General features: G+C 51.4%; 1 protein-coding gene across 7 annotated transcripts in view; it reads right to left on the bottom strand.

The window, feature by feature from the left end:
* IFT172 (intraflagellar transport 172) overlaps positions 1 to 12529 on the bottom strand; it is a 553694-nt gene that overhangs the window by 218766 nt on the left and 322399 nt on the right. For all 7 annotated transcript variants that reach the window (XM_063914906.1, XM_063914909.1, XM_063914907.1 and 4 more), the window contains exons 19-22: positions 11816 to 11900; positions 10761 to 10853; positions 7001 to 7078; positions 6675 to 6923 (exon numbers count right to left, since the gene is read on the bottom strand). In XM_063914906.1, the coding sequence (XP_063770976.1) occupies positions 6675 to 6923; positions 7001 to 7078; positions 10761 to 10853; positions 11816 to 11900 (505 nt within the window). The remainder of the gene's footprint in view (positions 1 to 6674; positions 6924 to 7000; positions 7079 to 10760; positions 10854 to 11815; positions 11901 to 12529) is intronic.

Raw genomic sequence — 12529 nt, forward strand, 5'->3', positions numbered from 1 at the left:
ACACCCCTTACACAGTGCTTCCGCTAGCAGGATGTATCCAACACCCCTTACACAGTGCTTCCGCTAGCAGGATGTATCCAACACCCCTTACACAGTGCTTCCACTAACAGGATGTATCCAACACCCCTTACACAGTGCTTCCGCTAACAGGATGTATCCAACACCACTTACACAGTGCTTCCGCTAGCAGGATGTATCCAACACCCCTTACACAGTGCTTCCACTAACAGGATGTATCCAATACCACTTACACAGTGCTTCCACTAACCGGATATATCCAACACCCCTTACACAGTGCTTCCGCTAGCAGGATGTATCCAACACCACTTACACAGTGCGTCCGCTAACAGGATGTATCCAACACCCCTTACACAGTGCTTCCGCTAACAGGATGTATCCAACACCACTTACACAGTGCTTCCACTAGCAGGTTGTATCCAACACCACTTACACAGTGCTTCCACTAACAGGATGTATCCAACACCCCTTACACAGTGCTTCTGCTTACAGGATGTATCCAACACCCCTTACACAGTGCTTCCACTTACAGGATGTATCCAACACCCCTTACACAGTTCTTCCACTAATAGGATGTATCCAACACCCCTTACACAGTGCTTCCAATAACAGGATGTATCCAACACCCTTTACACAGTGCTTCCACTTACAGGATGTATCCAACACCCCTTACACAGTGCTTCTGCTTACAGGATGTATCCAACACCCCTTACACAGTGCTTCCACTAATAGGATGTATCCAACACCCCTTACACAGTGCTTCCACTAACAGGATGTATCCAACACCCTTTACACAGTGCTTTCACTTACAGGATGTATCCAACACCCCTTACACAGTGCTTCTGCTAACAGGATGTATCCAACACCCCTTACACAGTGCTTCCGCTAGCAGGATGTATCCAACACCACTGACACAGTGCTTCCGCTAACAGGATGTATCCAACACCCTTTACACAGTGCTTCCGCTAACAGGATGTATCCCACACCACTTACACAGTGCTTCCACTAACAGGATGTATCCAACACCCCTTACACAGTGCTTCCGCTAACAGGATGTATCCAACACCACTTACACAGTGCTTCCACTAACAGGATGTATCCAACACCACTTACACAGTGCTTCCACTAACAGGATGTATCTAACACCACTTACACAGTGCTTCCCCTAACAGGATGTATCCAACACCCCTTACACAGTGCTTCCATTAACAGGATGTATCCAACACCCCTTACACAGTGCTTCCGCTAACAGGGTGTATCCAACACCCCTTACACAGTGCTTCCGCTAACAGGATGTATCCAACACCCCTTACACAGTGCTTCCGCTAACAGGATGTATCCAACACCCCTTACACAGTGCTTCCGCTAACAGGGTGTATCCAACACCCCTTACACAGTGCTTCCGCTAACAAGATGTATCCAACACCCCTTACACAGTGCTTTCACTAACAGGATGTATCCAACACCCTTTACACAGTGCTTCCACTTACAGGATGTATCCAACACCCTTTACACAGTGCTTCCACTTACAGGATGTATCCAACACCCCTTACACAGTGCTTCAGCTTACAGGATGTATCCAACACCCCTTACACAGTGCTTCCACTAACAGGATGTATCCAACACCCCTTACACAGTGCTTCCACTAATAGGATGTATCCAACACCCCTTAAACAGTGCTTCCACTAATAGGATGTATCCAACACCCCTTACACAGTGCTTCCACTAACAGGATGTATCCAACACCCTTTACACAGTGCTTCCACTTACAGGATGTATCCAACACCCTTTACACAGTGCTTCCACTTACAGGATGTATCCAACACCCCTTACACAGTGCTTCCACTAACAGGATGTATCCAACACCCCTTACACAGTGCTTCCACTAACAGGATGTATCCAACACCCCTTACACAGTGCTTCCACTAATAGGATGTATCCAACACCCCTTACACAGTGCTTCCACTAATAGGATGTATCCAACACCCCTTACACACAGGGAGAGACCCCAACCCTCCATACAGCTGCTATATCACATGGGAGACCAGACACACAGGGAGAGACCCCAACCCTCCATACAGCTGCTGTATCACATGGGAGACCAGACACACAGGGAGAGACCCCAACCCTCCATACAGCTGCTATATCACATGGGAGACCAGACACACAGGGAGAGACCCCAACCCTCCATACAGCTGCTGTATCACATGGGAGACCAGACACACAGGGAGAGACCCCAACCCTCCATACAGCTGCTATATCACATGGGAGACCAGACACACAGGGAGAGACCCCAACCCTCCATACAGCTGCTATATCACATGGGAGACCAGACACACAGGGAGAGACCCCAACCCTCCATACAGCTGCTGTATCACATGGGAGACCAGACACACAGGGAGAGACCCCAACCCTCCATACAGCTGCTATATCACATGGGAGACCAGACACACAGGGAGAGACCCCAACCCTCCTTACAGCTGCTGTATCACATGGGAGACCAGACACACAGGGAGAGACCCCAACCCTCCATACAGCTGCTATATCACATGGGAGACCAGACACACAGGGAGAGACCCCAACCCTCCATACAGCTGCTATATCACATGGGAGACCAGACACACAGGGAGAGACCCCAACCCTCCATACAGCTGCTATATCACATGGGAGACCAGACACACAGGGAGAGACCCCAACCCTCCATACAGCTGCTATATCACATGGGAGACCAGACACACAGGGAGAGACCCCAACCCTCCATACAGCTGCTATATCACATGGGAGACCAGACACACAGGGAGAGACCCCAACCCTCCATACAGCTGCTATATGACATGGGAGACCAGACACACGGAGAGACCCCAACCCTCCATACAGCTGCTATATCACATGGGAGACCAGACACACAGGGAGAGACCCCAACCCTCCATACAGCTGCTATATCACATGGGAGACCAGACACACAGGGAGAGACCCCAACCCTCCATACAGCTGCTATATCACATGGGAGACCAGACACACAGGGAGAGACCCCAACCCTCCATACAGCTGCTATATCACATGGGAGACCAGACACACAGGGAGAGACCCCAACCCTCCATACAGCTGCTATATCACATGGGAGACCAGACACACAGGGAGAGACCCCAACCCTCCATACAGCTGCTATATCACATGGGAGACCAGACACACAGGGAGAGACCAAAACCCTCCATATAGCTGCTATATCACATGGGAGACCAGACACACAGGGAGAGACCCCAACCCTCCATACAGCTGCTGTATCACATGGGAGACCAGACACACAGGGAGAGACCCCAACCCTCCATACAGCTGCTATATCACATGGGAGACCAGACACACAGGGAGAGACCCCAACCCTCCATACAGCTGCTATATCACATGGGAGACCAGACACACAGGGAGAGACCCCAACCCTCCATACAGCTGCTATATCACATGGGAGACCAGACACACAGGGAGAGACCCCAACCCTCCATACAGCTGCTATATCACATGGGAGACCAGACACACAGGGAGAGACCCCAACCCTCCATACAGCTGCTATATCACATGGGAGACCAGACACACAGGGAGAGACCCCAACCCTCCATACAGCTGCTATATCACATGGGAGACCAGACACACAGGGAGAGACCCCAACCCTCCATACAGCTGCTATATCACATGGGAGACCAGACACACAGGGAGAGACCCCAACCCTCCATACAGCTGCTATATCACATGGGAGACCAGACACACAGGGAGAGACCCCAACCCTCCATACAGCTGCTATATCACATGGGAGACCAGACACACAGGGAGAGACCCCAACCCTCCATACAGCTGCTATATCACATGGGAGACCAGACACACGGAGAGACCCCAACCCTCCATACAGCTGCTATAACACATGGGAGACCAGACACACAGGGAGAGACCCCAACCCTCCATACAGCTGCTATATCACATGGGAGACCAGACACACAGGGAGAGACCCCAACCCTCCATACAGCTGCTATATCACATGGGAGACCAGACACACAGGGAGAGACCCCAACCCTCCATACAGCTGCTATATCACATGGGAGACCAGACACACAGGGAGAGACCCCAACCCTCCATACAGCTGCTATATCACATGGGAGACCAGACACACAGGGAGAGACCCCAACCCTCCATACAGCTGCTATATCACATGGGAGACCAGACACACAGGGAGAGACCCCAACCCTCCATACAGCTGCTGTATCACATGGGAGACCAGACACACAGGGAGAGACCCCAACCCTCCATACAGCTGCTGTATCACATGGGAGACCAGACACACAGGGAGAGACCCCAACCCTCCATACAGCTGCTATATCACATGGGAGACCAGACACACAGGGAGAGACCCCAACCCTCCATACAGCTGCTATATCACATGGGAGACCAGACACACAGGGAGAGACCCCAACCCTCCATACAGCTGCTATATCACATGGGAGACCAGACACACAGGGAGAGACCCCAACCCTCCATACAGCTGCTATATCACATGGGAGACCAGACACACAGGGAGAGACCCCAACCCTCCATACAGCTGCTATATCACATGGGAGACCAGACACACAGGGAGAGACCCCAACCCTCCATACAGCTGCTATATCACATGGGAGACCAGATACACAGGGAGAGACCCCAACCCTCCATACAGCTGCTATATCACATGGGAGACCAGACACACAGGGAGAGACCCCAACCCTCCATACAGCTGCTATATCACATGGGAGACCAGACACACAGGGAGAGACCCCAACCCTCCATACAGCTGCTATATCACATGGGAGACCAGACACACAGGGAGAGACCCCAACCCTCCATACAGCTGCTATATCACATGGGAGACCAGACACACAGGGAGAGACCCCAACCCTCCATACAGCTGCTATATCACATGGGAGACCAGACACACAGGGAGAGACCCCAACCCTCCATACAGCTGCTATATCACATGGGAGACCAGACACACAGGGAGAGACCCCAACCCTCCATACAGCTGCTATATCACATGGGAGACCAGACACACAGGGAGAGACCCCAACCCTCCATACAGCCCCTATATCACATGGGAGACCAGACACACAGGGAGAGACCCCAACCCTCCATACAGCTGCTGTATCACATGGGAGACCAGACACACAGGGAGAGACTACAACCCTCCATACAGCTGCTGTATCACATGGGAGACCAGACACACGGAGAGACCCTAACCCTCCATACAGCTGCTATATCACATGGGAGACCAGACACACAGGGAGAGACCCCAACCCTCCATACAGCTGCTATATCACATGGGAGACCAGACACACAGGGAGAGACCCCAACCCTCCATACAGCTGCTATATCACATGGGAGACCAGACACACAGGGAGAGACCCCAACCCTCCATACAGCTGCTATATCACATGGGAGACCAGACACACAGGGAGAGACCCCAACCCTCCATACAGCTGCTATATCACATGGGAGACCAGACACACAGGGAGAGACCCCAACCCTCCATACAGCTGCTATATCACATGGGAGACCAGACACACAGGGAGAGACCCCAACCCTCCATACAGCTGCTATATCACATGGGAGACCAGACACACAGGGAGAGACCCCAACCCTCCATACAGCTGCTATATCACATGGGAGACCAGACACACAGGGAGAGACCCCAACCCTCCATACAGCTGCTATATCACATGGGAGACCAGACACACAGGGAGAGACCCCAACCCTCCATACAGCTGCTATATCACATGGGAGACCAGACACACGGAGAGACCCCAACCCTCCATACAGCTGCTATATCACATGGGAGACCAGACACACAGGGAGAGACCCCAACCCTCCATACAGCTGCTATATCACATGGGAGACCAGACACACAGGGAGAGACCCCAACCCTCCATACAGCTGCTATATCACATGGGAGACCAGACACACAGGGAGAGACCCCAACCCTCCATACAGCTGCTATATCACATGGGAGACCAGACACACAGGGAGAGACCCCAACCCTCCATACAGCTGCTATATCACATGGGAGACCAGGAGGTATGTCAGCGCCTCTGACAAGTTACACATTCCCGGGAGGCTCACAGACAGCATGGGGTGAGTTATATATGTGTCTGTAGATGAGGTGGTCCACGACATTATACAGGTTGAGTATCCCTTATCCAAAATGCTTGGGACCAGAGGTATTTTGGATATCGGATTTTTCCGTATTTTGGAATAATTGCATACCATAATGAGATATCATGGTGATGGGACCTAAATCTAAGCACAGAATGCATTTATGTTACATATACACCTTATACACACAGCCTGAAGGTCATTTTAGCCAATATTTTTTATAACTTTGTGCATTAAACAAAGTGTGTCTACATTCACACAATTCATTTATGTTTCTTGTACTCCTTATACACACAGCCTGGAGGTCATTTAATACAATATTTTTAAGAACTTTGTGTATTAAACAAAGTTTGTGTACATTGAGACATCAAAAAACAAAGGTTTCACTATCTCACTCTCACTCAAAAAAGTCCGTATTTCGGAATATTCCGTATTTCGGAATATATGGATATGGGATACTCAACCTGTAATAGGATTGTATAACTCACCCGTTCGTAGAATTCGGCCTTTATTAGGGCGACAGTGACCCTTCCAGTGAGGTCGGAGTCAGACAGCAGCTGCTCCTGGTTCATACACAGTCTGGCAGCTTTAGCTGGGAGCCCGGCACGGAGATACATATTCACTGCGGACACCAAGTCGCCCTTGCGTTCTCGCACCTCGCCCGCCTTCTCCTCCTGCTGGCTGTCTGCTAAGTACTGCATGTAGCTGCGCTTCAGGTTTTCCAGCTCTGGGTGACCCTGACGGGAATAAGAGCGTGGTAAGTGACACGGCAGCCGCACCTCACACACAGCAATATGACAGACAGTAAGTGTACCTTGGCTTCTGCTACAGCAATGCACTCATCCCACATGTGTAACTCCTGGTACATCAGTATGGCCTCCATCACCGCGTTCTAAATGCAAGCACACAATGAGTCCAGCGTGGCAGCGTTATACTCACCCGGGCGCAGAGAGCGCACACGCGGCATGCTGTATATTACTCCTTAATACTAATGCGTTATATTATATCCAGCCTGGGTAATCTAACCGGCACACAGTGTCTGTACGGGGTGTAATTACTGCGCAGTGTGTGGCGTATTCCACCTAGAAGTGTAGCGCTATGGGGCACCAGTAATGTGACCTAGCAGTGCCTCACATGGGGTACATAGTGACTGCACGCAGTGTCTGTACAGGGTGTGGTGTATTACATCTAGGAGTGTAGCGCTATGGGGCACCAGTAATGTGACTGAGCAGTGCCTCACGCCTCACATGGGGTACATAGTGACTGGCACACAGTGTCTATACCGGGTGTGGTGTATTACATCTAGAAGTGTAGCGCTATGGGGCACCAGTAATGTGACTGAGCAGTGCCTCACGCCTCACATGGGGTACATAGTGACTGGCACACAGTGTCTATACCGGGTGTGGTGTATTACATCTAGAAGTGTAGCGCTATGGGGCACCAGTAATGTGACTGAGCAGTGCCTCACGCCTCACATGGGGTACATAGTGACTGGCACACAGTGTCTATACCGGGTGTGGTGTATTACATCTAGAAGTGTAGCGCTATGGGGCACCAGTAATGTGACTGAGCAGTGCCTCACGCCTCACATGGGGTACATAGTGACTGGCACACAGTGTCTATACCGGGTGTGGTGTATTACATCTAGAAGTGTAGCGCTATGGGGCACCAGTAATGTGACTGAGCAGTGCCTCACGCCTCACATGGGGTATATAGTGACTGGCACACAGTGTCTATACAGGGTGTGGCGTATTACATCTAGAAGTGTAGCGCTATGGGGCACCAGTAATGTGACTGAGCAGTGCCTCACGCCTCACATGGGGTACATAGTGACTGGCACACAGTGTCTATACCGGGTGTGGTGTATTACATCTAGAAGTGTAGCGCTATGGGGCACCAGTAATGTGACTGAGCAGTGCCTCACGCCTCACATGGGGTACATAGTGACTGGCACACAGTGTCTATACCGGGTGTGGTGTATTACATCTAGAAGTGTAGCGCTATGGGGCACCAGTAATGTGACTGAGCAGTGCCTCACGCCTCACATGGGGTACATAGTGACTGGCACACAGTGTCTATACAGGGTGTGGTGTATTACATCTAGGAGTGTAGCGCTATGGGACACCAGTCATGTGACCTAGCAGTGCCTCACATGGGGTACATAGTGACTGGCACACAGTGTCTATACCGGGTGTGGTGTATTACATCTAGAAGTGTAGCGCTATGGGGCACCAGTATTGTGACTGAGCAGTGCCTCACGCCTCACATGGGGTACATAGTGACTGGCACACAGTGTCTATACCGGGTGTGGTGTATTACATCTAGAAGTGTAGCGCTATGGGGCACCAGTAATGTGACTGAGCAGTGCCTCACGCCTCACATGGGGTACATAGTGACTGGCACACAGTGTCTATACCGGGTGTGGTGTATTACATCTAGAAGTGTAGCGCTATGGGGCACCAGTAATGTGACTGAGCAGTGCCTCACGCCTCACATGGGGTACATAGTGACTGGCACACAGTGTCTATACAGGGTGTGGTGTATTACATCTAGGAGTGTAGCGCTATGGGACACCAGTCATGTGACCTAGCAGTGCCTCATGCCTCACATGGGGTACATAGTGACTGGCACACAGTGTCTATACCGGGTGTGGTGTATTACATCTAGAAGTGTAGCGCTATGGGGCACCAGTAATGTGACTGAGCAGTGCCTCACGCCTCACATGGGGTACATAGTGACTGGCACACAGTGTCTATACAGGGTGTGGTGTATTACATCTAGGAGTGTAGCGCTATGGGGCACCAGTCATGTGACCGAGCAGTGCCTCACACCTCACATGGGGTACACAGTGACTGGCACGCAGTGTCTATACAGGGTGTGGTGTATAACATCTAGAAGTGTAGCGCTATGGGGCACCAGTAATGTGACGAGAAGTGCTTCACGCCTCACATGGGGTACATAGTGACTGGCACACAGTGTCTATACAGGGTGTGGTGTATAACATCTAGAAGTGTAATGCTATGGGGCACCAGTCATGTGACCTAGCAGTGCCTCACGCCTCACATGGGGTACACAGTGACTGGCACGCAGTGTCTATACAGGGTGTGGTGTATAACATCTAGAAATGTAATGCTATGGGGCACCAGTCATGTGACCGAGCAGTGCCTCACGCCTCACATGGGGTACATAGTGACTGGCACACAGTGTCTGTGTGGCGTATTACATCTAGAAGTGTAGCGCTATGAGGCACCAGTCATGTGACCGAGCAGTGCCTCACGCCTCACATGGGGTACATAGTGACTGGCACGCAGTGTCTATACAGGGTGTGGTGTATTACATCTAGAAGTGTAGCGCTTTGGGGCACCAGTCATGTGACCGAGCAGTGCCTCACGCCTCACATGGGGTACATAGTGACTGGCACACAGTGTCTATACCGGGTGTGATGTATTACATCTAGAAGTGTAGCGCTATGGGGCACCAGTAATGTGACTGAGCAGTGCCTCACGCCTCACATGGGGTACATAGTGACTGGCACACAGTGTCTATACCGGGTGTGGTGTATTACATCTAGAAGTGTAGCGCTATGGGGCACCAGTAATGTGACTGAGCAGTGCCTCACGCCTCACATGGGGTACATAGTGACTGGCACACAGTGTCTATACCGGGTGTGGTGTATTACATCTAGAAGTGTAGCGCTATGGGGCACCAGTAATGTGACTGAGCAGTGCCTCACGCCTCACATGGGGTACATAGTGACTGGCACACAGTGTCTATACCGGGTGTGGTGTATTACATCTAGAAGTGTAGCGCTATGGGGCACCAGTAATGTGACTGAGCAGTGCCTCACGCCTCACATGGGGTACATAGTGACTGGCACACAGTGTCTATACCGGGTGTGGTGTATTACATCTAGAAGTGTAGCGCTATGGGGCACCAGTAATGTGACTGAGCAGTGCCTCACGCCTCACATGGGGTACATAGTGACTGGCACACAGTGTCTATACAGGGTGTGGTGTATAACATCTAGAAGTGTAATGCTATGGGGCACCAGTCATGTGACTGAGCAGTGCCTCACGCCTCACATGGGGTACATAGTGACTGGCACACAGTGTCTATACCGGGTGTGGTGTATTACATCTAGAAGTGTAGCGCTATGGGGCACCAGTAATGTGACTGAGCAGTGCCTCACGCCTCACCTGGGGTACATAGTGACTGGCACACAGTGTCTATACCGGGTGTGGTGTATTACATCTAGAAGTGTAGCGCTATGGGGCACCAGTAATGTGACTGAGCAGTGCCTCACGCCTCACATGGGGTACATAGTGACTGGCACACAGTGTCTATACCGGGTGTGGTGTATTACATCTAGGAGTGTAGCGCTATGGGGCACCAGTAATGTGACTGAGCAGTGCCTCACGCCTCACATGGGGTACATAGTGACTGGCACACAGTGTCTATACAGGGTGTGGTGTATTACATCTAGAAGTGTAGCGCTATGGGGCACCAGTCATGTGACTGAGCAGTGCTTTATCTCCCCCCTGGGCAAGTTGTGTATAGTCAGATTGTCAGCTCACCTGTTCCAGGTAAATCATCTCGGCCAGCTTGTAGTTGCTCTCCAGCATGGCGAGGCGAGCTAGCACTCTGTAGCTGCGGGTACCGTCCACACCCTGTGAGCAGAGGACACAGCTACTCAGGGCTCGGGAAACTCTTCTTTTAAAAATACTTTATTTAAGGTTGGATGAAGTAGAAACATGAGCAACACAGGGTGTAGAATGTTAGGTCGGCAGTTGTGTCAGCATAAGAACATCGTCATGGTCAGCATGGAGATAGTGACCATCTCCACATACATCATGCTTCCACAGATGACATGCCAACCTAATGTCCCAAGAGTCCCAGATTACCCATCTACACAGCACACGGAGCCTGGCGTGGCAGAGGCTGGGGGCACCGTGTGCCATGTTATTCTATGCACCAGATTACCCAGCTACACAGCACACGGAGCCTGACGTGGCAGAGGCTGGGGGCACCGTGTGCCATGTTATTCTATGCACCAGAGTAACCAGCTACACAGCACACGGAGCCTGGCGTGGCAGAGGCTGGGGGCACCGTGTGCCATGTTATTCTATGCACCAGAGTAACCAGCTACACAGCACACGGAGCCTGGCGTGGCAGAGGCTGGGGGCACCGTGTGCCATGTTATTCTATGCACCAGATAACCCAGCTACACAGCACACGGAGCCTGGCGTGGCAGAGGCTGGGGGCACCGTGTGCCATGTTATTCTATGCACCAGAAAACCCAGCTACACAGCACACGGAGCCTGGCGTGGCAGAGGCTGGGGGCACCGTGTGCCATGTTATTCTATGGACCAGAGTAACCAGCTACACAGCACACGGAGCCTGGCGTGGCAGAGGCTGGGGGCACCGTGTGCCATGTTATTCTATGGACCAGAGTAACCAGCTACACAGCATAAGGAGCCTGGCGTGGCAGAGGCTGGGGGCACCGTGTGCCATGTTATTCTGTGGACCAGAGTAACCAGCTACACAGCATAAGGAGCCTGGCGTGGCAGAGGCTGGGGGCACCGTGTGCCATGTTATCCTATGGACCAGAGAGGAGGCGCTTGATACTTACAGACTCAGCAGCTGCCTGAGCTGCAATCTCATTGGTCTCCCGCAGGAATCTGGCCTTACTGACATCTCCAACTGCTGAGAAACACCTGACAGAAAGATGGAGGATTAACATTAACCCGAAATGCAATATATCACAGGCAGCGCACAGAGGATGGAAGACGAGAGGGAGAGACTATATCATCCTGTACTGGCCCTGCTCCTTCTCTTCCATATACATCATCCTGTACCGGCCCTGCTCCTTCTCTTCCATATACATCATCCTGTACTGGCCCTGCTCCTTCTCCTCCATATATATCATCCTGTACTGGCCCTGCTCCTTCTCTTCCATATACATCATCCTGTACTGACCCTGCTCCTTCTCTTCCATATATATCATCCTGTACTGGCCCTGCTCCTTCTCTTCCATTTACATCATCCTGTACTGGCCCTGCTCCTTCTCTTCCATTTACATCATCCTGTACTGGCCCTGCTCCTTCTCTTCCATTTACATCATCCTGTACTGGCCTTGCTCCTTTCTCTTCCATATATATCATCCTGTACTGGCCCTGCTCCTTCTCTTCCATATATATCATCCTGTACTGGCCCTGCTCCTTCTCTTCCATATACATCATCCTGTACTGGCCCTGCTCCTTCTCTTCCATATACATCATCCTGTACTGGCCCTGCTCCTTCTCCTCCATATATATCATCCTGTACCGGCCCTGCTCCTTCTCTT

Source organism: Pseudophryne corroboree, chromosome 4 (assembly GCF_028390025.1).
Source record: "Pseudophryne corroboree isolate aPseCor3 chromosome 4, aPseCor3.hap2, whole genome shotgun sequence".
Lineage (NCBI taxonomy): Eukaryota > Metazoa > Chordata > Amphibia > Anura > Myobatrachidae > Pseudophryne > Pseudophryne corroboree.